The sequence below is a fragment of the Cryptomeria japonica genome, chromosome 8 (assembly GCF_030272615.1).
Source record: "Cryptomeria japonica chromosome 8, Sugi_1.0, whole genome shotgun sequence".
NCBI classification, from domain to species: Eukaryota; Viridiplantae; Streptophyta; class Pinopsida; order Cupressales; family Cupressaceae; genus Cryptomeria; species Cryptomeria japonica.
Window position 1 is genome coordinate 666,581,451 of NC_081412.1, and position 26,099 is coordinate 666,607,549.

The 26,099-nt window shown below is 38.1% G+C and overlaps 1 protein-coding gene across 2 annotated transcripts in view; it reads right to left on the reverse strand.

Annotated features, from left to right (window-relative positions):
- Positions 1-13,783, reverse strand: part of LOC131050086 (serine/threonine-protein kinase VIK) — a 244,225-nt gene extending 230,442 nt beyond the window's left edge. Inside the window, exon 1 of one of the 2 annotated variants that reach the window (XM_057984223.2) lies at positions 13,465-13,783. In XM_057984223.2, coding sequence (XP_057840206.2) covers positions 13,465-13,488 — 24 coding nt within the window. In that variant the 5' untranslated portion in view covers positions 13,489-13,783. The remainder of the gene's footprint in view (positions 1-13,464) is intronic. The other variant, XM_057984222.2, reaches the window with a different exon arrangement.
- Positions 13,784-26,099: the final 12,316 nt, after the last annotated feature.

Here is a 26,099-nt window from a genome sequence, read left to right on the forward strand (position 1 = left end):
AATGAACTCCCAAATGCTCTTTTAACATTCCTCAAACCCTAATTCGAATTTGGGGTTAGGGTTGGGCTTTTGGCATCATAAAACACTGAGTTACCGGTTCTTGCCAAAAATGGCCAAGTCCTGGTCCTGGTCCGTGCCCGGTACTAGTCCGAGCCTGGTTCGACCTGGGTCCCACCCGGGTCACGCATGACCCACAGGGAACCCAATCGCCTGGGCAAGACCCGGGTGGGACCCAAGTCGAACCCAGGAGGACCCGGGTGAACCCAAGCCCGTGGGTTCCCAAAAACGGGGCCCACGGGTTAGAAAACAAATAAAAACAATTAAAAAACAATTTTTAATCTTATTTTAACATCTAAACCCTAATCCGCCCCTTTATGATGGATTTCATGCATCAAAACATGCATTCAACCCGTTCTACTTGCATTTTTGAAGATTTTTTCTCTACAATTAGGTTTCTTAGTTTTTGTATTTTTCTTCGAAGGTGACGACTACGAAGGTGTGAGACACGCATCAAAGGCATAGGAATCACTGGAGAAGGAAGATTTAGCCATTAAAGGTAAGTGAATCTGAATTTTTTTTAAGTTTTCAAGAATTTTTCCAAGTTTTTTTCAAATTTTTAAAAAAAATTTTGAAGTTTTTTTAAGTTTTTTTAATTTTTTTTAAAGAAGTCATATATTTATTTACACTTTGTATGCGTAGTATGGGGTTATAATGCCGAAATTTTAATAATTTTTTTCAATAATGTTGTGCTTTCTCTTTTCATTTTAGGTGCATTATTCATATAATCATACATAATGGCTGGAACTGGAAGTGCAAGTGCACGCTCTAGTTCAGTTGCAAATGTCCAAACTGAAAATACCCCCTTTAAAATTGATCAAGATTCACCACTTTGGCATTATACAACAACGATCAAGCCAGTGTCTGGTGGGGGGGGTTTTGTTTAGCAGTGCAACCATTGTGGCACTGAGTATACCAGCTCATACTTTCGAGTGAAAGGCCACCTTTGTTTCATCCCTGGGCGTGGAATAAAATTTTTTAAGGGATCAGATGGCAAGGGGCTGTCAAAAGCTCTAGTTTTGGGATATATTAGAGAACAAGAGGAAGCTGATAGGAGAAGTAGCAAAGCAAAGACTGATCATCCTCTTGTCCATCCAAGCTCAATGTCTCGGAAGCCTTCTAGTAGCATTGGCTCCACAAGACCAACTGGTTCACATCCTTTCATGCAAAACCCACCAGTAGATGCAGTAGAGAATCAGAATGTTGTGGCTTCACGGAAAAGAGGCCCATTGGATTTTGCCTTCAAAAATGAACTGAGAGAGATTGCAGATTCCAAAATTGGACGTTGCCTTTATGGCAATGGGCTTCCTTTCAGCCTTGTTAGATCACCTTACTTTCGGGACATGGTGCATACTCTTTGCAATACACCTTCTAATTATGTTTGTCCAGGGTATGAAAAGGTGAGAACCACCTTATTGGCAAAGGGGAAAGCATTCGTAGAGTCACAGTTGAAGGTCATCAAAGATACATGGCAGGAAACAGGTGTGACCATTGTTTCTGATGGATGGAAAGATTGTAAAAATAGGCCATTGATCAATGTTATAGCAGTGTATCCTAAAGGGGCAATGTTTTTGAAAGCAGTGGATTGTGAGGGGCAAGTGAAAAATGCAAGTTTCATTGCCAATATCTTGATAGAATGCATTGACATGGTGGAGCCTCAAAATGTTGTCCAAGTTGTAACTGACAATGCTAAAAATTGTAGGGCAGTGTTGTGACCATTTCACACATCGCCCCATTGAAAATGGGGACCCCCTTTTTTTTGCTCGCCTTTCGCTTCGTTTTTTTAGGGTTTTGGTAGTCAGTCAATTGTCTGGATTTAGGGTCAAGCCTTAGGGTTTTAATTGCCGTCTTTTCAGGCCAGAATCCAGTCAGTTTTGAGAGCTTTTGAGCTTCTTTTGTAAGAATGCAAATTTTGAATGCAATGATTTCGCCAAAATGGTCTATTTTCAATTGGAATTTTGAGTGCAGAGCTTAAATTTGTCTAAGTGTTGAGGATGAAATGTGAATTTTGTCCAATTGAGTAATTTTGACCAAATTTTGACTTTTTTGATTTTTGATCCCGGGCATTGGGAATGATTCGTTTTTGCCTCGTGAATTGATTAAACTTGTGAAATCATGTTATTTTGGCCTATAGGAGCAAAATCGCTCCTATCCCTCAGTGAAGGACCGGGGCTCGTTTTCAAATATCTTACTGTCCCTGTAGAGTCAAGATGAATTTCGAATTGAAAGTGATGAAGGAAGGCGAGATCTTTCCGTTGAATATAAATTGAAGAATTTCACGAACACGGAAATGCCTCCAGGAGTCAGAATCGCTCCTGTCCCTCAGTGAAGGACCGGAGCTACAAATCAAATATTGCTTTGTCCTTGCAGGATTTTAACGACTTGATAATTTGAAGAGGTCCAAAGAGATGCGTTCTATCAAATGAATATAACTTGAAGTGCCGTCGTGAAGGAGAATGACTCAAAATGTAAAAATCGCTCCTGTCCCTCAGTCAGGGACTAGGGCGAAGTTCTTTGTAGCTCCCGTCCCTCTCCAAGGGACCAGAGCGAAGTTCTTCATAGGGCACGCACTGGGCAAAGATCAAGTCAGTTTTACGTTCAAAGGCAAGAAAAGAGGTGAGTTGAACCCGTTGAAGACAAATTGAAGATTATAAAACGCCAACAAGGGACCCAAATGTTGAAGTTCGCTCCTGTCCCTCAGGCAGGGACCAGAGCGATTTTTGTCTTAGACAAATTTCTTGCCAAGTTTGAAGGAATCCCAAGGCATGGATGGATGAAAGGAGGTATGATGAATCCGTTGAAGATAATTTTCGAAGATGATAAAGTAAGATGAAGCCCACAAGAGCAAGATCGCTCCTGTCCCTCTCCAAGGGACCAGGGCGATATAATGATCACATTGCTTCTTCTTCAAATTCAAGACACTCCAAGGTGAAGAACAAGGTGGCAAAGACATTTTAAAGCATCTTCATCAAGCACAAAACATCAAAGGTCGCCAACATTGAAAGATTTGCACTATAATATCCCAGTTCGCTCCTGTCCCTCAGGAAGGGACCAGAGCAAAATTTGCATAAAGGCTCTAAAATTTGAAAATTGATCATGTTCCAAATGTCCAAAGGGATCGAGGGACTTTATTTTACACGATAAAAGTAATTGCAAGTTGGTCGAAACAAGGACAAGCTCAAAATGTTGAAGTTCGCTCCTGTCCCTCTCCAAGGGACCAGAGCGATATTGATTATATTGGCCAATTCATGCAAAAATCACGTTAAGTCAATGATTTGCAAGGTCATACAAGGTCTAAGGTGTCTTTTGAAAATGATATACAAAGGTTTTAACGTCAAAATGTTATCAATCGAGCCAAGGAGCCTATATCGCTCCTGTCCTTTGGACAAGGACCAGAGCGATTTTCATTAAAACACTCATGCTCCTCCAAAATCAAGACAATGCAAGGATAGGCGAGGTAAAGAACACTATTTGGAAAGCAATGAACGAAGAACAAAGATCAAAAGTTTACCAATTTGAGCCAGGACATGAGGATCGCTCCTGTCCCTCTCCAAGGGACCAGGGCGATATTTGCTAAGTTACTAGTTATCCTTCCAGGATCACGTTAAAGCAAAGTTGCAAAGGGTTTGAGACGTCTTTTGAAAGGTGATGAACGTGGAGTTAAAATCAAGAACGAAGTATTTTAAGCTAGAAGACAAGGATCGCTCCTGTCCCTCTCCAAGGGACAAGGGCGATGATCCTTCCAACGTCTAAATGCCTCATAAAAGTCAAGTGATACAAGCATGGAGTAAAGAAACAAGGTTATTATTCGCCTCGTGATGGAAATTTGAGATCAAAGATGCAAGATCAAGGAGAAAACACTAGGATCGCTCCTGTCCCTCTCCAAGGGACCAGGGTGATATTACATCCAAAGGCACTAGTTCGCACAAAGCAAGGCAATCAAGCTCGAAGGACCCAACTAAAATGCCGATTTGAACGTAAGGATCAAGACTTTGGACGTCAAAAATGCAAGGATCATGACCCAATTGATGGATCGCTCCTGTCCCTCAGTCAGGGACCAGGGCGATGAGGTTTGTATATTTCATTTTCAAATTTTGGCGCTCAAAAACATTTTTTTAATTTATTTAAATGCTAAAATTCGATAAATTTTGAAAATCCAATTAAAATGGCATTTAAATATTGCGCTTGGTATTAATTAATTATTTTGCCTTGTAAAAATCGAAATTTATTAATTAAAAATGAAGGCATTTAATAAAAAATCAAAGGGAGCGCTTGGTATTTTATTGTTTTATGAAGGTCGGCCCTTGTTATTTATTAAAAAATCGTTTTAATTACCTAATATTACCAAGTCGGCCTATATGGAGGTGAGAGGTAAGCGCTATAAAAGGAGGGTGAAAATCTTCATTTTCACATTATCATTTTTTTTTGCCATTTCACATGCGATTTGGAAGACAAAGGGAGAAGTGCGAAATTGAGTTCAAGTGCGAATTTCATTTCAAGTTAGGGGGTGCGAATTCATATCCAAAGGAAGGCGCAAATATCATCCAACGAGGTGCGAACTTGGTTTTCACTTGAACGAATTGATAAAGGATCGATCATTTAAAGGAGGTCACGTCAAGGACATACCAAAGGTGGCGAATTTGCCAAGGCATTAGAGAGTACGTCAAAGACTTGAAAGGTGGCGATATTGATAAGAAGGACATTTATTTGAAGATCACGTTAAAATATCAATTTTGCCTAGGCGATTTTCTTCATTTGCATTCTAGAGTTAGCTCTCTCGTGAGGTATGGCGATTTGGTTTTATTGTTTTAAGTTTTAGATCGTCATAGCTTAAGTTTTGAATTTTGAATTTTGAATTCCTAGCTCAATCGTTGTATTTTAGGAAATGATAATTCAAGGACTTATCATGAAGTTTCCTAAAATATTCTCTAATCTATGTTATTTATTGCAAAATCTAGTTTCTCATTATGAAATGTTGTGTAGGTATGGCAACCCCGAAGGCGGGAGCATCCACCAGTCGTTCAGCTCTCATGAAAGAAGATCAGAAGACCGAAGAAGTGGAGACCAAGATCGTGTCGAAGTGGAGCAACATTGGAGATACAAACTTAGGCAACTTCAGCACGAAGAAGTTTCGAGAGGTCCCTTACATTGGCAAGCCATCACCTGTCGCCCGGAGAATAATCGAGAGTGGCATCATTAAGGCGGTCGGCTTTCCTCCAGCTGTTCAGTGCCATGAGTTGATGATCGAGTGTGCTCGTCACTATGATCCACAGTCCAGAACGATCGTGTCTAATGAGGGAAACACTTTGGCGTACCTTTCAGAGGAAGCTATAAGTGAAGCTTTCCATCTTCCAGAGCACAGGGACATGATATACAAGAGCATAGAAGGAGCCAGGTCAATGTACGAAGATGATCCAGATGCTTGTCTAAGCATTATCAATAAGAACTGGTTACTTAAGAGCCGTCCCCGTCTGAGCAAGATCCCGAACACACCGCACAGGATTGATTTCCAGGAGGAGTACAGAGATTTGATTACAATGCTCAACCGAGTTACAGGAGCCCCTCACGCCTTCTATTTTGAGAAGTGGATGTTTTACTTCATCCAGGTGATTGTTCAAGGGAAAGGTACGATACATTGGGCTAGGATGATTAGCCATTGCTTGGACGTACAGTTGAGGAGACTCAAGGCTACTAAGTCCTTCCACATGAGTTCATACGTCATCTATGCCTTGATTAGGAGTGTTGAGTACGCAGGACTACCTCACAGAGGAGTGATTGGAAGAGGACCCGGCGAGGTCAGAGCTTGTGATTCCTATGCCTACTTGCATCATCCGCCAGGGAGCAACTATAAGTTGGTTAATGATACTTTCACGATGAACATCACAAGGACGTTGCAAGGTGGGATTCACAACAGATTATCTCAGGATGCACAGGAATTAATCAAGAGGTACGGTGCTTGGTTTATTCAGTTTCCGAAGTTCACTTATATTAGAGTGCATGGATGTCCTTTACCTCCATACATGTTGCCGAGATATCCGACAGACAGAATTGTGTTACTTGAAGTAACAAGACAGTTGGCAGCATATGCGAGGGCATTCAGACACAGACATCAGAATGGAGTTCCAGTACCTATCATTTTGGGTAATTCAGTTGAGGTATGTCCTAATGCTTTAGCCATGGATGACGCAGAGAAGGAGTTAGCCTTGTATTCTTTTTCATCTTTTGCTTTGAGAGAAAGCTTTGATCCACATGGACATTTAGAGGAGACAGTCGGTAGGAAGTTTAGGCATGAGTACCAAATAGAAGATTTTATGATGAATCTCTTAGATGATCTTGAAGTGAAACGGAAAATGCATTCTAGATTGCCTTTGGATTTCATCAGGAAATGCAGGATTTATAGAGTGGCCGACCAAGCTCAGGACAGTGGCAGACATATCCAGTCTTCCTATGATCGAGAAAGCAAAACAATAAGGTTAGATTGGAATGAGCCCGAGGTCGTGGATTTAGATACTTTGATGGCACCAGTCTTGTCTTGTACTCGCAGATGGGTTGACATTCAGCATCAGAAGTTGAGAGAGCAAGGCATAGCTATGTCTTTCACTTTGGAAGAGAGACCAGCCGAAGGTGGAGCTAGTGTGAGTGAAGGCAATCCTAATCCTAGAAATTCAGGTGAAGGTAACCTTCGATGTGCCAGTGAGGGCAATCTCCATCCAAGAGGTTCAAAGAGGAAAGAGAGACCTGGAAAGGGAGAATCTTCCAAGAGGAAACAAGAGGCTAACAGAGATCGATCATCCGGTACTTCTTCTAGACCAGAGAAGAGAACACTTCAAGTGGAAGAATCCATGGAGTCTATGGTGCAGAACGATAGGCAGGAAGAAGGACAGGCACAACAAGGGTCACCAGATGGATCTCTCCAAGATTATGATTTAGATGAAGATAAAGAAGACAATGAAATGACATCTCCTCCCAGAGAAGATGAAATAGTGCATAAAGAAATACAAGTTCAAGAAACAAGATCGATTATTCCAGATTGGTTGAAGGAAAGATTAACCAAGGTGATCGTAGTAGAGGACGAGGACAATGCTATTGATTTAGAGAGCCTTGTTGGACGTTCACATGAAGTAACAGAAAAGAGGAAGGCTACCAAGATGTCCAAGATGATTCGAGATGAGACTGGATCCAGAAAACTGCAGATAGCTACACCGGCAGTAGACAAATATGAAGGTGAGATCCTAGCAGAGGAATATGATATACAGACATTTGAGCTAGGACCATCCACAGCAGAGCAGACATTGGACGATGCTACCGACTCATTTGAGGCATTGAAAGACAAGCTTAGAGAAGAAATGGAGAAGAACAGGAAGCTTGAGAGAGAGGTCGGTGCATGGAGGACATATTTCAGTCACATCAATGAACCTTTGGGACGTCAGGATCCAGCTAGATCACCAGTGCAAGCACTTCCACTTCAATCAATCAATGAGGCAGAAAAATTCAGGAACATGGTCCAGCGTACAAGTAATTGGATGGATAAATCTCATACAGTGGCCATAGAATTTGTAACAAGGATGATGAAAATTATTCATCAAGCTATCCAGGTTCTTGAGATAATCCACAATTTGATGATAACAGTAGCCGCATTTGCCCATACCAAAGATGTTGTCATTCCTGTCTTGAAAGTAATTAGACACACATCAAGGAAAGTTTTAGCGCAAGAGAAAATCTTGGATGGGGAACCTCACAGTTTGCTTCAATGGTCAACCTTACTCCATATGAAGAGTGTTTTCTTTGAGGACATCAGTACTAGATGTAGCCAAGTTGAGGAGGTGATCAATCCGATCCAGGACAGGGTGTTTGAGGTACTTCGTACCATTCTTGGCAGAAGGATCGAGGTCGAGACAGATGTAGATATGCAGGAATTAGAGGATAGAATCAAGGTCATCTTTTGCAAGGACGCTAATGTTACAGATGAGCAACATGATCAGATGTTTGCCACCATGCTCCTGATTGAAAGAACAAAGGAACTTGAATCTTCATGGGACACAGCTCTTCTAGATGCATTCGATCAGGTCATCCACTTGGAAGAGAGTATGAAGAATCTTCCCGAGATTCCAATTGCAGAAATCGAAGGAATCGTGACAAGATTCATTGCATATGCCAAGAAAGAACATTGGAAAGGGAATAAGGTTCTAGATGAAAGGTTGTTATAGATGACATGGCATCTTATTTGTCATTGGTTTATGTCTCCTAGGCTTTTGTGCCAAATTTAATATTTGGCTATGTATTTAATATTGTTCAGTAAAAAGGAGGCCATTTGTAACAAACCCTAATTAGGGTTTAGGTGTCATGATCTTGACCGTTGATCTACTTTCGATCTGGACCTTTCATTGTAATTGGGGATGCTATTTATACCCCCATTTTTCATTTCATTTGATAATAGTTAGATATCAGAGAGTTTATTGTATTAGAGAGATTAGAGCTAGAAGCAATTTTATTTTATAGCAAGATTGAGTTTTGAAGAGAGGAATTCAAACAATTGTTGTATATGATGACTTGGAAATCAATGAAATATTGAAGTTATGGTGTTTTGTTGCAACTTTCTTGGTTATCTTCATGGTTGTTCAATTTACTTGAATCATACTCAATCAAGGTAGTGTGTTAATTTGAAGGACATTGTGTGAGACTTGATCTTTGGTAGGATTCGTAATCCAAACCACTAGCTTCTTGCTGATTGTAGGAACGCCTTGCGTGGTCGACTGGAGAATACTTTGAGTCCCTTAATCTTCAATCATTATTGTATCTTGGATATGTACCTTCGTGGTAGTATCTTTGATCTTTGATGCATTGAATATCATTTTATTACCTTAGAAGATCGCATCAATTTCAATTGAGTTGTTATCTTATGGCAAAATTGAAATTGGTTGAATCTTGCCAAGTCTTGTTCACACGAAGTCATTCTTAGGGTTAGGTTAGATTAGACCTCTTTCAAACCCTACTCTTTTGTTATTTTTGAAAAGTTTCTTTAGTTTAGCAAATCTTGAACTTTCGGAATGCGTAAGACCCCTTGAAGGAAACAGCAAATCACATCATACCGCTGGAAGCTTGTCCACACGTAGAGACCCTACTAACCAGAACCTTGGAGTCTTCCTAACTGATCCTTTATGCGAATCTTCAGCAGTTAGAGGCTTTTTCTCAAGAGAGGATAAGATGTCTATTGGTATTTTATTCTGTGTATGATGGTGTATAAAATACACGTCAACAGGCAGCAGGGACTATAGTGGAGGCTACATATGGTCACATCTTTTGGACACGATGCACAGTACACTCACTCAATTTAATCATGCAAAAGCTTGGCACACAAATTGATTGGGTGAAAAAACGGTATGCGGAGGGCGAGGAGATTCAAATGTTTGTGACTAATCATCATATGTCACAAGCCATTTTCAGGACCTTCTCCAAGTTGGAGTTGTTGAAGGTAATTTATAATTACTAATTTTAAATTTTATTTTTTAATTTTTTAGTTTTAAATTTTTATTTTTTATAGACTTACATTTGATATATGTTGTGTATTTTGTTATGTCATGTTAGGTTGCTGAAACACGATTTGCATCTCACACACTCATCTTAAGACGACTTCTGAAGGTGCGAGACGCCTTGAGTTCTATGGTCATCAACAGCTTGTGGAGTGTATGGAAGCAGTCCCACACAGAAAGAGCTCTAAAAGTAAGAGCATTGATCCTTAGTGAGAAATGGTGGGATGATGTGGAATATGTTTTGAATTTCATTGAGCCCATCTGAGCATGATCAGATATGCTGATACTGATCGCCCATGTTTGGGTGAGATTTATGATGGCATGGATTGCATGGTGGAAAAAATAAAAGAAGTAATAAATAGAAAAGAAAATGACCCAACGGAAACATTTTTCAAAGTTGTGCAGAAAATTGTTGTTGATCGTTAGAACAAGATGACCACCCCCTTACATCTCTTAGCATTTGCTTTGACGCCAAAATTTTATAGTGCAGAGATGCTTGCAACACCAAGGAGGGTGCCACCATATAGAGATGCAGAGGTTGCTTCTGGCTATAGGGCTGCCTTTAAAAAGATATATCAAAATGAGGAGACAAGAAATATTGTCATGAGGGAGTTTGGCCAATTTGTATCTACAAAAAATCATGATGTTGTAGCTCTTAATGCTAGATATGGGATGGATGCTGATGAGTATGTACATGGTCAAGGCTTCGTTTACTTGCAGCCTCTTGCAATTAAACTTAACTCCCAAGTATGTATCTTTTTATTTTTTATTTTTATAGTTTTCCAATTCCATTTGATGCTATCATATTTTTATTTTATAATTTTAATTTATAAATTTCTAATTATGTTTTAACTTTTAACAGGTTGCAAGTTCTTCTTCAGCTGAGCGGAATTGGAGTACATACTCTGTCATCCACTCAGTCAAATGTAATCGTTTGGGTGCAAAGAAAGTTGAGGATTTGGTCTACGTACACTCCAACCTTCGTTGGTTGTCACATAAGGACCCTGGATATAGTGAGGGTGTAACAAGGAATTGGGATCTAGCCCCTGAGTGTGCTGATTTAGATGCTACAGTTGCACAACTTTGCCAAGTCTCTATAGATGAGGCAGTTATGGAATTTGAGAGAGACATAGCTAGTGGGAGTGGCATTCCATTTGATATTGGTTCAATTGATGTTGAATTTGAACCACTTGATGACCTTGGGCTTGGGTTGGATGCTTCAAATGAAGATGAATATGGAATTTAAATCCCATAGATGGCTTGTAATTTGAATGTTTAACTTTATACTTTATTGTGTCATGACATTTTCACATTTTGAAACTTGAAGCTTGAATATTATCTTTTTTGCAAATTATGAATATGATATTACATTTATGATTTATGATATATCAATATCAGAATATTTATTGGCATTGGCAATTATGGATTTATGATTTATGATTTATGATTTATCTGTTATCATTTATGTATCATTGTATGGGAAAGTTACATTGTATGTTTCATAGTTGTATGTTTGAAATGTGAACATATATAATTTTGATGTTTGAAGTTTGAACATTTATATATATTAAAAAAAAATTAAAATATATATATATATGTACAGACGAACCCGTACCCGTACCCAAATTTATTTATTTTTTGCCAAATCCGAACCTGAATCTGAACCAGAACCGGTAACTTAGATAAAACATGTTAAAATGTTTATTTTTATTAAAAAAATACTTCCATTAAGTGGTTTGACTCATTGAGGGTCTAATTCCTCATTAAAAGTGGCCATATTATTAAGTTATAACTTCTAGGAAAATGTGCCAAGGGGCCACTTTATTAATATAAAGTGATTATATTATTTCACTTTATTATTATTTATTTAATCCAACTTAGGAAATATTAAAATGCAATCCGAGACTCAGATCTGAATTCCGTCTGAAGCACTGTGATCACTAATGTTACCTTTGTCATGTAGGCCCACTGACAATTCCTCCTAAAAAGTAGGAACTATCGTCTGAAGGTCTAAAACGGCTCACAAAGCCTCTGCAAAGCTCCATGACCCTCAAAATGAGTCCCCTAAGCATACCATTGACCTACGGGAACTCGAATGATAGGTCAACCCCTGCAGATCTGTAGCATTGTAAGAACCATCCAGCAGAATCCTCACTCTCAGATCTGGCTGGGAAGGCACCAAGACTACTCTGAATCACTTTCAGGGAGGCACTGTCCAGATCAGCAAGCTTTGAGTGGCCCTAAGAAGTCTGCACCTTCAACACACCTGCACTATTTACCTACCTTGGCAAACTAGCAGCAGTCACGGGACAGAAAACATCTCACACTAGGCCATCAGTCTCATTGATGTTAGTTTATGCTCTGACTGTTTGTATATTCCTTGAAATGCATTTCCTAAACTGGGTCTGTTGTCAGCAATACTAAGGAAACAGCTGATTTCATAGAGATTTATTTGTAATCTACTAAATAGAAATTTCATTCTGAAATGTGTAAGTACACAGATCTGTCAGTCTGCTTACTGTGCATGTTACTTATTTCTAATTTTGTAGCTGAACACATAAATTGATGTTCAGAATAAGGAGAGATCAGTATCCTACGAAATCTAGGCTATTAAATCTAGATGCAACGGAAGTAGTTTTAATTGCGGTCCAAGGGGAAGTAGAGAAAGGATAGTTTGCTTCAGTTCCAAATATCAACTCCTAACCCTGTGGAAAACTGATGGCGAGGCTCTATAGTCTCTGAGAGAGGAATCCAAGGTGTTAAGAGAATTGGGTTTGTCAGTCAATCCAAAAATCATTTAAACATAATAGAGCAAATTATTTAAGTGGGAATTGAACCTGTAAATAAGGGAAATTTGATGTAGGCAAACTTGATGTGAAAACACCAACTGCATGGCTATTGAGTGAGAAATAGCTGGTAAACATAGAAAACCCTGAAAGTGGCTTTCCTACTACCACACCTTGGTTTGTGGAAGGACAGTACTTGAAATCTGATATTGTGGTACAGGATTAAAGCCTTGGCATTTCTGATGATAGTCTGCTGCAGTCTGACATTTCCTAGAGAAGAATTTTGACCTTATGCCTCTATAGTCTATATAAATTAGTCCTCTGATCATGGGAGGAATCGTCAATCAAATACTGATATTAGAAGTACTAGCTTTAGGTTTTATTTGGTGATCTTTCATAACCATGATTCACTTTTACAGCATTACAATTTAATATTGTCAAACTTATTATAAATTTTGATGCTTGGCAGGTCCACAAAGGCTTATGACAAACCTGAACCTTATATACTGATTTCTTTGGCTTCTACTACGGACTTCTAGGTAAAGAATTGAAGTAAAATCCTTTTCCAAATGAAGTTAAGAATTTTGAAGGCCGATCAAAAAATCTAATATAAAATTGACAAGTGAAGTAGCCATAAGATGCATTAGATGATATGGATTGCTTGATCAAAACTAAAAATCAATCAGGTTTCTGGATATATGACGTGTCAAATTCTACCATCATAATCTTACCAGGAGGAATCTAAAGTTTTACAATATGCTATTATACTAGCTTGCTAAGACTCCCAATTACTAGTAAAAGAAAGGCCCAAATAAATACTGCGGTGAATTATGTTGTTGTTGGAACTGTGACCACAATCCTGAGCAGGTTTCTCTATTTGAATCAAAGCAAACAACTGTCTCGGAAAATTAAATAGGACAACAAGCGGAAAAAATAAGTAATTGATCTTAAATTCATGAAAAGAATTACAGAACCACAACGCAGTAATTAATATCGAAATCTCTCTATCTCTCTGTATGAACAAATAACTAAAGAAAAACGTTTGCCACGCAAATTTATAACCATTATAAACAAACCTACAAGTGATCTACCTGAACGGATTGAGACATTGCCATTGATGAAGCTATGAAATCTATCAGTCCTCAAAGTTCTACTGTTCAAAACAATTAATGTAAATGCTAATTCAGATTGTACGCATTTTGGAAATTGCTTCATTGAATTGAAGAGACAAGTAATCTTGTGGGAGAATCCGAGACATTTTGTTTCATTCGTTTTCTTTGTCCTTTCCATACTAGGATGGGCCATTTTTTGGAGGTGATTTCAGATTCAAAACCCAATTCAATCTTAGCACAAATCGACCGCTCGTTTTTATTTATATCTGCGAAGGGTTTGAATTCCGAATTTAAATATGACATCGCATCGGCTATTGTTATTGGATTTAAGTGCGCCAATTCACTAATGCAGACCGGCTCGCCCGGTGACCAGGCCTGCTGCTTACCGTCTACGACGGTGGTAGACCGTTTTTTTTTTCCAGCTTTTAAACGGTGTCGATTCGTAACAGTTGTTTGACAGGAATTTGTGACTGCCAACTGCCGCGCACAATGAAGATAAGGCTCATTTCTTTTCGTAAGCTTATTTAATTTTATATTTTAATGTTAACTTTTTTATTTAAAATTTAATTATATTAAAACATTTTTAAATGGTTTTGTTACAATCTTAAATTTTTTTTTTATAATATATATATGTGTGTGTGTGAGAGAGAGAGAGTGTGAGTGTGAGATTAAATTATGTAGTTTTTTAATCTATATTAAAACATTTTTAAATGGTTTTGTTATAATCTTAAACTTATATTTTTAATATATATATAGAGATGTGTGTGTGTGAGAGAGATTAAATTATGTAGTTTTTTTAATCTATATTGGAAAACTAAGGACGAAAAAAGCTCTACAACTTGGCTAAGAAGGACATCTCCCACTTGAGCGAGTGTTTGTTTGCTTCAAGCGTTGGGCTTTCGGCCTTGCTTATCTGTCCTTCGATCGGGGATTGTTATTACCCTTCATTTATTTCAAGCCTACCTGCCAAAGTGGTTGTTTTATGGCCAATAATTCTCTGGGAGATGGCCATTCTTCGCAGCCGACCCCTGATGTGCAGTCGGCTTCCAGAGAAAAATATTTCAAGTACGTGCTCATGGATCAACCCTTGCTACCAAAAGATGTTGCCTTCATTGTGCAGATTGCGACTCCTTTTGTCTCTGATGGTGGACCAAGAGGTCAGTGCCCTAGCTCTGCTAAACTTACTCTTAAACCAAATGTTCATATGTCTAAGGCTATAGCCGATGAGAAAGTGAGGCTTAAAGATAGTGCAATCTTTCTTGTTGCGCTTGATCTGAACAAGCTCCCCTCCTGAAACTTCTTGAATTTTTGGTTGCACTCTATTTGGGTAAAGAAATTTGGTTTCATTTTCTCTTTTTGTAGAATGGTGCAGAAGGGTTTGTTTGTTATATTCTATAAAAACCCTAGTCATCAGAAAGATGTTGTTAAGAGGCAATTTTGGAATATTGATCAAGGTTGTTTTAGGGCAATTGCTTGGTCCCCTGAGGCTAATAGTAATGAGGTCTTGACCCTTTCTTTCCCAAGATGGCTTACTATACAGAACGTTCTGTCCTTTCTTTGGCATGTCCTTCCTAAGGCCCTCAAAAATTTGGGCAAAGTCTTGAGATTGGATGAGTCGTCTACATTGTCTGCACCTAGATGCCAAAGTCTTGCTATCCATTAATCCTGATAAGGATTTTCTAGAAGAAATCGTGTTTGATTTAGAAGGTGAATTGGTCTCTTATCCCCTGAAGTTTCTTGGCAAACTCAATGCTTGTTTTTTGTGTCGTATGGAAGGCCATGTTAGGAAAATTTGCATGTTGTTGAAAGGCAAATCTTTCCATAAGTCAGCCCCTACCTCTATTGCCGGGCCCACACTCAAATCTTCTCCCTTTGTTGAACCCTCATTGGTCATCTACTCCTTTGTTGCTTCCCCTGCTCAATCTTTTGAGGCGATTGCCTCTTTTGTTCCCTGCTTGTTGCCTACTCCTCCCAGCACTTGTGACTGCTCAACTAGCCCTGTTGTTACTCATAATGATGGAGATCAGCTCCTCATAAAAAACTTGAATGTGCATTGGTTAGCTTTGATGAAGATTAACGATATAAATGCGGTAAGGAAGAGGATTGATAATCTAATCTACAATAATTCTCATCAATCCAAGGTTGAGATTCACAAAAGTTCCCCTGGTAAGGATGTGAGTGGAGCCTCTGCCATCTTGGTCATTTGTAAGGTTGATGTTGTAGTGTAACTAGAGAAGGGATCAATCCAAAGGGTCCCCCCAACTCTGATGATGAGAGGTTTTTTGAAATTAATAAAGCATATGATCCTAGTATTCCTCTAATTGATCTATTGATTAAGGTTGAACCCTCGAGCACCCCCCCGCCTTAGATCGCCCGCCAATATTGACCTTGGGATAGGCAGGTTTGGCCTTGACTCCACGTGCACCCCTAGCAAAGGGTTGCCTAATAGGTCGAGTGGTATGGAAATGATTCTCACAAACTCTCTTGATGGCATCCCTATGGCCAATAATGATTGGGCTATAGTTTTGGATGTCTTAGATGATCTCATGAATAAGTTTGGTTCTAAGAAGGATCATAACAAGAGGAAGAAAAGCCCCAAGTCTAAATTGAAATCTATAACTCCCCCTCTTGTGGCTAATAGATTTTTGACTTCAAGAAAAAGAGGGGCAGACCTGTTGGGTCATCCAACAAGAAGCTACCTTCTAAGAGGTTGCCCAAATGCTACAAATCATTCAGGGCACCAATGGACACCTCTTAATAACAGGTAGAAATGGAATTGAATTGTATCTCATGGAACATCAAGGGACTGGAATCCCCAAATAGAAAATATGTGGTTAAAAGATTCTTGAAGATGCATAAAAATGTAGATATTTTGATGCTTCAAGAGATTAAATCGGTCCAGTTTACCCTTGATATCAACTTGAAATGCATTTGGAGGGATTTGATGCAATTTGTCACTTAGCACTCTAAAGGGAGAGGTGGAGTAGTAATATTAATGTCTAAAAAGTGGGCTAGAATGGTTAAAAGATGGGGTTGATCCCCATGTAATAGGGTTGTGTGGATCATTCTGAGCTTTAAAGAATAAGAGTTTGGGACCTAGCATCAATATATGCCCCCAATGATCATAATGAAAGCGTAGAGCTCTAGAAATGGGTATCCTGGTTGGAGGGGGTGCCTTGAATTTTAGGAGAGGACTTTAATATGGTGGAGCACCCCCAAGATAAATCAAGAGTATTGCCTTTTGAATGGAAGCCTAATGAGAAATTCTTCTAGTACAGAATGTAAAACAAACTTAGATTGGTAGATCCATTAGCTGGCAAAAGATCTGAGCACAAAGGTATTTGGTATACATGGTGCAACTTCCAATAGGGAAGGAAAAGAATTTACAACAGGTTGGATTTGTTCTATTTTAATAAAAATTGGTTCATTGGTGAAAAGGATGGAGAGAAATGCTCTTTGAAGGTCATTCCTTATACCTTATCGGATCATAATCCTATCCTTGCTTGCATTTCTCTTTACTCTGCTCCTCCTCACTCTCGAGGTCCTAAGGACTCTTTTTCCCTCAACTCCAGATTGCTAGAAGATGAGGATGTCATCTTGGCCTCCCTCATTATTAGACAATTCAATTGTTTGAACCTGACTTTTAATAGTGAGGTGGATCGATGGGGTCAGAATGTGCAGAATTGGAAATCTCTATTTCAGATTGTAGGTAAAAAGAAAGTGAAGGATTCCAAAAGAAAGTAGGATGATTTTCATATTAAACTGATTGTGGCTGAGGAATCTCTTCAATCATAGCCTAACAATGAGGAAGTTGTTTCTATTCTTAGAGAGGTTAAGGACGAGCTCAGGACCCTTCAAAATGCAAAGATCTAGGGTGATGGGGTCAAGGATATGATTACCCAAGATTTGATCAAGGCGATAAAGCTTCTAAGTTCTTCTTTCATCTTCTTAGAAATAAATAGACTAAAGAACACATTGACAACATTTGTGAGAATGGGGTTGATATTATAGATAAGGAAGGGATTTTAATGGCTTTCATGAATTATTATCAAAATTTATTTACCTCTGAGGATAGAGGTTGTGACAAGGAGGCTAGACAAAAATTTAGGAGTATTATTCCTTGTAATAGCAGTATAGAAGATGTTTCTAAACTAGGGAAAGAAATAACCATAGAAGAGATTCAAAAGGCTATCTTGATGCTCAAGGATGATAAGGCCCCTTGCCCAGACGGTTTACCTAAAGAATTCTACAAAAAAACTAGTGAATGGATTGCAAGTGATCTTCTCTCATTATATAGAGAAGCATGTGAGAAAGGTTTGTTGGGTAAGGATATTAATAAGGGTGTCATCAAACTTATCCCCAAGGATAGAGAGAAATCTAATATTAAGAAGTGGATGTCGATCACCTTACTTAATGTCTCTTACAAAATTATGGTCAAAATCTTATCCTTAAGGTTGGAAGGAATCCTACCCATTGTGGTTAGCAATACCCAAACAAGAGTTGTCAAAGGTAGATACATCTTGGAAAATCTTCTTACTTTCTCGGAAGCGATGCACTCGACACAAGTCTCTAAACAAAATGCTTCAATGATGCTTATAGAATTTGAGAAGGCTTATGATAGAATAGAGGAATTTATCATTATGATCTTGAAAAGTTTTGGTTTCCCACTAGCATTCTATAGAATGGTGGAGATAATCATGAAGGATGCTACAGCTTGTGTGGAAGTTAATGGTGTCTAATCTCAAAGCTTCCCTCTGTCCAAATCCATTAGATAGGGTTTCCCTTTAGCTCCTACCTTATTTGTTATTGTTGTTGATGCGATGCACTACCTTCTGAGAGACCACTCTCTTTCCCCCTCAATGAAAGGGCTTTGTTTACCTAATGGAGTAGATCTATTGAATATACAGTTTGCAGATGATATTGCTATATTCCTGGGGTTGGAGGAAGGTAACATTGAAGCTCTCATGGCTAAAATGGACATTTTATAGATCTGGCTTCTAGCAATAAGGTCTCTCTCGCCAAATCCATTTTGCTAGGTTGGAATAAGCGCCCCCCTTTGTGGTTCCACAAATTTCCTTTACTGTGGGGTGGTCCTCAACACCAAGTCTGATATTTAGGTATCCCCTTTGCACTTAACCCTAATCTTAAAGAGATGTGGGAATGGGTTAAGACTAAGATCAATAAGAAGTTGAAAAGTTGGAACAAGCATTATCTCTCTTTGTCATGCAAATTTCAGGTGTGTCAGAAGTTCTCTCCTCTTGTAATATCAATTACTCCTCAGCTTGGCTATTTAATGATTAGCAATTTTCCTTTCTCGAGGAGTTAGTTAGAGATTTCCTATGGCTTGATGGGAAGGGAGGCTATAAAAGACATGTTATAAGATGGAAGTGGTGTACTACGAGTAAGGCCAAGTGAGGTTTGGGATTGAAAGACTTGAGGTTACAGGGAATAGCATAAGCTGCTAAATGGATAGTGCATGCTCTCCAAGGGGATGAACCCTGGAAGATATTGGTCAAACATAATACTGCTCAATCGGTCCCCAAATAGAGTCCTTCCTAGAAAAATCTCCCAATTTGTGATTTGGTATTAGGTAAGTTCTCGGTGTATCCTGTAGGATCAACTATTTTTAATTCCATATGGAAAGGTTGAGACAGAATAGGACCACTCATAGATTTCAAGGAAAATATCACTGACAATAAGAAGTTCTTTGGTAACAATTCTATATGGTGGAATCTAATGTACAAGGATAAATTCTTGGCTCTATTGCAAGGGTGTTCTGCTAAGTCATGGACTAATAACTAGGCATTAAAGCATTTGAAGATATTGTTGAAAAGGGTAAATTGATCCAATGACAGGTCATTATGGACATATTTGGTATTCCCAAGACTCAATATAGAACCTATTCTCTAGTGAAATCCGCCTATGACTCTCTCTCGTTGCTCCTTCATTATGATGATAGGCCCCTTTGCTTGTCCTCCCTAGCTTGGATAGATGGTTCTTCACTCTATGTTGTTAAAGCTAAATCCTTCTACTACGCTCTATCTGACAATAGTGAGATCCTTGACCATTTTAACAAGACTTGCCATATAAACCTTAATTTATCCAAATGGTATCGTATTTGTGACAACCTATAACACAAACTTGTTGAGCCTAAACTTAAATTTTTTATTTGGTGTAGGTCCTTCTCAAAAGACTTCCTCTCAAGAAACCTGACGAAGACTTCAATTTGTGCACCTTCTACAAACTTCCTGAGACCCTCAACCATCTATTTTTTGAGTGCATTTTTACTAAGGATGTGTGGTATGTGTTTGGCCTCATTATTAATGTTAATATTGGCATTGTTAATATCATCTATGGCCATATTCCCATGTTGAAGAAAGATTGTAATTTCTTTTGGTTTATTTTTTCTTCTACTATACTTTGGAATATATGGAAGCTAAGGAATGATAGTGTGTTTAACAATAAGAGTAGGGCACTTACCGAGTCTCCTCAGAGACTTGTCTTGCACAATGTTTCCATGCAAGTTACTTTTAGTCATTAGACTGGCAAAAAGGAAATTTGAAGATTTAATTCAAGACGATTCAGTAAGGATTTCTAGATGGGAAGTCTCTCATGGCTTCTCATGGGCAAGACATGATGGTGATAGGACCTTGTTTGAGGAAGCTTTGCATAATTTCATGAGGGAACTCAATGAGACCAGAGGCAGAAATGAACAACAACAAGAGGTGGTTGTACTAGTGGCTGAAGTCTTTGTTCATCCTTATCCGGAACAAATGCAAGACGATAAGGAGTTGGTGTGGAGGGAAGGGCCTCTAGGGTGGATGTCTTGGACTAACGTTCTTCTTAACAATAGGGTTTAGGAGGATAGCTTCATGTTCTAAATTTTACTTTCTAGTATACTGCTTTTTATATATGTTGCAACATGAACTTTAGTACTATGCTTTGATTTAGACTTGATGTACAACCAATTTTTTATTTGGATAACTGTTGAACAATATGTTTTTATCTGCCTTTGAGGTACTGATGATGTAATATGTATTTCTCTCAATGGTATTTAATAGAAAAAACTATGTAGTTTTTGAGTAAAATTTATTGATTTCTTTTTTCATTTTTTGTTGCATCCACCAGTATTAGGAAATGATAAGTTGGGGTGAGACTAAACTCCTTGGGATCTTACTTTTACTATGAAGTTGGGACGAGGGAGGGGCAAGCTGAAGAAAGACTAGTCTCTTGGGATCTACTTTTATTGTCAAGTTGGGGTTAGGAAGGGATGAGCTGGAAGGAGACTAATCCCCTAAAGATGCACACAATCGCCCACAAACCGATCCATATTTTATTAGTGGTTCATACAAACCCATCTCTCCTTAGAATGAATGGTACACTTAATACATCTATCTTAAGAATGAATGGTTCATTTAGCATCCATTGCATGTAGGTGATGAAACATCAAGACCGTACTATTCTGATTTAAGCATGCTTAACCATGAAGTTTCTTCATAGTAGAATAACATAATTGAATTATAATATTAAAATCATCAATTTGAATTGTAAATTTTGTTTGAAATGATATCACAGTTTATAATAATAGATAGATTTTAGATTAAACTTAATGAAATACAATGCTTATGTATTTTGATATATATATTAAAATATCAAGTGATATTTAACAAAATTGGTTAAAGATAAAATCCAATCTTAATGTTATATTTTGTCCATTCGTTAACTTGGTGGGAATTTCTCAGAGGCTACGGTTAAAATGGAGATATAAGGATATGCAAACATATAATTCTTCACCCCTTATTGTTTGGTTTGCTAACATTACTCCTAGGGTAGTGGCTGTGAAAAGAATCGAAGATATTCATATTTGAGAACATTGCTACGTTTCTTTGTAAACATTCCCACCAGGCAAAAATGTAGAGGCATATTTCAAATTCACTTACAAATATGTTGCGTCTAAAGGAGGACCATAGCCATCCATACCAACAAATTGGTATGAGGCCGAATCTTGAGTGCCGACAGCATTTGTATATTGTGTAATCGATGCTCCTGATTCAAAGGAAATAACACATTATTTCCATAGCTAAAGATAGTTTTATTGCACTCAATTGAATATTGTGTGTTCAGCATATACCATTTAGCAACAAAAATTCAGTGACATTTGCAAAAACAAATATCATTTCCCGAATGAATAATATATTACAGATTTGATAACGTTGTGATTAATAGCAAAACTTATAAGAAAAGAATGTTGTTAGTGTGAGAGACTATTCATAGATTTTCCTATTGTTAGATAAATTTATTTTTATACAAGTTTAACTTTATAAAAGTGATAGGATGATTGTTTGTCAGTAAATACAAGATTTATATGGCATAATTTAAATTTGATTTACTAGAAATAATATTTCTAATAAGTTATTTTTCTTAAATGCATTTTTTTTTAATCATGTATCAATTTGTGTATGAAAGTCTATTGTGTATATATGGGAAGGTTTTCTAGATATGGGAAGTCTTCTAAGATTATCATATAATAGGGAGTGTGGTGATTAGAATAACAATTTTGTATTCTCCAAACTACAAGTTTTTTTAGAACTAGAAAACAATTTTGCTTTAATATAGCATATGTACCTTATCCTTTGGTAGCAAATTCATATGTCATTTGGTGCATATACATTTTTCTCCTATTTCACATCAATTGTGTTCAAGTAATCTATGTTTCATTTGAAAACTTCTAGATTTCAAAATAATAAAATCTAGAAGATGAGGAGTTATAGTTACTACATAAAAGTAATGGAAAAGTAAATGTAATTTATATTTAGTAATAGATTTTGTGATTTATCGCACAATATGATATTAGAGGGAAGTGGCTATCTGGTCCCTGGATGCATCAATTACACAATTTAATTATATAAATTGTTATTGTTTATTTGAAGTAATATGAGCTAGCTATGAAGACCCCTTTTGAAAACTTTCAAAGATATGGGCATTCTAAAGGGCGTCTTTCCTTTTATATATTTTTAATCATTTTATAATGATTTGTTTTTAAATTCCAAGAATTGGATAACCCCTTGAAAATTGCAAGTGTGTGACATATAATAATAGTTTTGTAAAATAAGATTGAATATACCATATTTTGATGTATTCATTATATAATTTAACTTTATTTAATTTTATTACTTATTTTAAGTAATATAGAAATAATTAAAAGGTTCTAGAAACAAGAAAATAATAATAAGTTAGATTGATCAACTTAGAATAATTATTAATCTTAAATCAATTAAATTAAAATTTTCTAATAGAAATAAATGCAGGGATGACCTCACAACATAGCAGTTAGTTGTGAGCCTCCTACATGGGAGGTCTTGGAGACTTGGGCATGGAAGATAGGATAACACAAAGAGATATAAAGGGTGTTATTACAAAACAAATTGTGGACAACACAAAGAAATATAAGGGTGTTATGGAACGGCTTAAACCACACACAATAAGCTTACACTTCTAGACTTAAAAGCGTTAAACACTTAGAGTTGACTGACATTTTCTAAGCTTAATATGTTGCTTAATGTATGTGGTCACACTAAGAATATACTTCTAGACTTAAAGTGTTAAACACTCAGAATTGACTAACATTCTCTAGGCTTAATATGTTGCTTAGTGTGTGTGGTTAAAGGCTGGCCTGGTGGTATTGCCAAACAAACTGCCCTAATTTGCAAAAACACAAATCTTGGTAACTCAATTGTTTCTCAGCGCAACTTTAAAAACACAAAATCTTGATAAGTCAATTGTTTCTCAAGGGAAACTGTAAAAACACAAAATCTTGATAACTCAATTGTTTCTCAAGAGAAACTGTAAAAACACAAATATTGATAATTCAATTGTTTTTCAAATTTTTTTTTGCATTTTTAGAACATTGAGAAGGCGAATTAAGAAGATTGAACCAGTAAAAATTATATAAAAATCTATTATAATATACAAATTTTATGTTTTTAACAGAAAATTCTATTATAATATACAAATTTTATGTTTTTAACAGATGCCTTTTGTGTGGAGATTAATAGAGTCCATCAAAGCTTACACCGACAACCAATATTCAACGACAACCAAAATTCAACCACGCAAGGTTGATAGCCAGGAGCCTACCAGTGATCCAACTATCCTAAAGCACCTTAGCTCCCATTAACTAGTATAATTGTTATGATACTTTCCTCCAGGAACTGGAGCCACCATTGCAGAGACAGTCGAGCGGAAAAAGAAGACCCGCAATCCACAAAATAACCATTCTTTGAGGGGTTCGAGACAAAATGGTTTCTACGAAATTACCTAGCCAACCACCACACTATAGATAAAATCAAAGAAGTCTCCAATCCAGTTCCAATTCTTGAAACACTCTAACCAAAGAAGCTTATCCAAAATCCCGTTGCCTCTTTCCACCATGTATCTATGTCTTTCTAGATTTGGACCTGCTAAATCCATCACAAACTGCAACCTGTGGACAACTGCTTCCAAGATGAGTAACTTGTGGAGGTCACGGGGACAAGGAATTCTGACTCCAGGCTGTGCAAAGTTAACCGCATCCTCCAATCTGCTCAAATATTTTTTTCTCAGCGGCATTCTGGTGAGTGCTAAAACTATTGTTTTAGATTCATTTATATCTAGCAAAGCACCCACAAAACACAAGGCTAAATCAGAATTGACCCTATAACGGTCGTCCTAACCAAAGAATTCCTATCTAAGGATTAATCTCATTGCCATGGTGTCCAATATCCTCGACACTCTGAAGACCGAAAAATACTTCCCAGAAAGGCCATTCGGTGCTTCTCTCACACTAGACAGACTGGCGTTTCCATCATGAATGTCATAAAATGCATCTTGTTTGGATCAGAGCCGAGCTCATTCCTTCTTAACGTACCCTAAGTTCATTAAATGGCATATTTAAGAACACCTCAATTGTCATAGATCAATATGGGTGATGCTCTCATATGAAAGAAACGGAGACTTTGAAAAACCTTCTTCAAAATTGCTTGCAAGAATCCACCCCATCTGTCGCAATGTTTGCTAAGTAGTCAGCCTTTGCATTTGCTTTCATATACACATGATTTGTCTAAGAAATATTCAAATGTTTGTGAGACTCCTAACACCTCTCTAATGCAAAGCAGATTTGACATTGCCAATGATGGACAAGGTACTCCTTGTAATGATCAAGTCATCAACATAGAGCACAAGTAGGAAATGAGAGTCATCTTATCGCAAAATGTAGACATTTGGGTCTGAATGATGTTAGCAGCAATATTGTACACAAAAATAAAACTAGTTAATTAAGTGGTAATTGTCGTGGTTAGTTGGCAATCGAGGGGTGGCAGTTGCGGTGCGACGGTTGGCGCTCGCACCCCCTCGGTATCTTTATATACCTTCAAATGAAACTTGTGAAAGGACAATTATGAATGGAATAACATCTCTTATATTACATCTGATATCTATGGCATTATTATTATTCTGCATTACGTGTTTTATCTGTATGTTTTAAGTTATTCACTCGAGAGGGCAAACATTTGGCGCCATTGCCTAGACATACTCGGGAATGGAAGACGCGGATGGTGCACGGACACGATGGGCCTACCCATTAAACCCAGAGGCCGACGACGCTCAAACAGAGCTCTACAATAGAGAAGACACTACGATGAGGGAATTTTCAATTATGCTCCAGGTAGCCATCGAGACCTACGTCCGACGAGAGGCCACGGAGGCTGAAATCTCACCAAGTGTCGTGTGGACAGCACTGGAGGTTAGCTCGACAGTAAATCGGTTGATGAACCACCTCCCCCAGTTGCTTGCACAGGCATCGCTGGCACAACAAGCTCGCCTGGAGGAGATTGCCCGGGAAGAGCAACGCTAACAAATCCTCCAACAGTACGAAGAAAGCAGCTGTCGGGGAAGCGGAGCATGATGGCACGATGCCAAGAGAAAATTGAACCCTGATAAAAGAACATTCTATAATTGAATAAGATGTCATAATATTGACACAAGTTGTATCTGATGAAATGAATTAATAAAGGCGTGTTCTGGTTTTATGTGTTCTTATTTATGGAAATGTACAACAATTAATGCCCAAACTATTATGCCACTGCATCATCCGGTGGTTAAAGAGGAAACCGAAGAGGAGGGAGAGGCAACAACAACAACAACAACAATTGGACCAGAATGCAGTATGATGCTAAGGGGCGGCCAATAATTCAATGTCAGGCCTGCAACCAGTGGGGGCACTTCGCTCGGGAGTGCCAGAATACTAAAACCCCTCAGAGCTTGTGTAGATGGTGCGGCCCCGGTGACCACGATGACACACACTTCCCTAAGCAGGGGGTGAATCTGTTCAATATTGAGAAGAGGGGTGAAGACAAAGAAGTGCTAGCAATCACTCGCGCGCAGGCAAAGAAGGCAACCTATCTCGACCCCCACACGGAGAAGGAGAGATTGCGGGAGGTGAAGGCCGACATTGAACGGGAGATGGCAGCGGATGGACGGAAGAACACGGAGATGATGAGTCCCTCAACCCACCTAAAAGTGGAAAAGAATATCTTTGGGCAAATCTTGCAGATGGAGGTGCCGATAAAGGTAAAAGA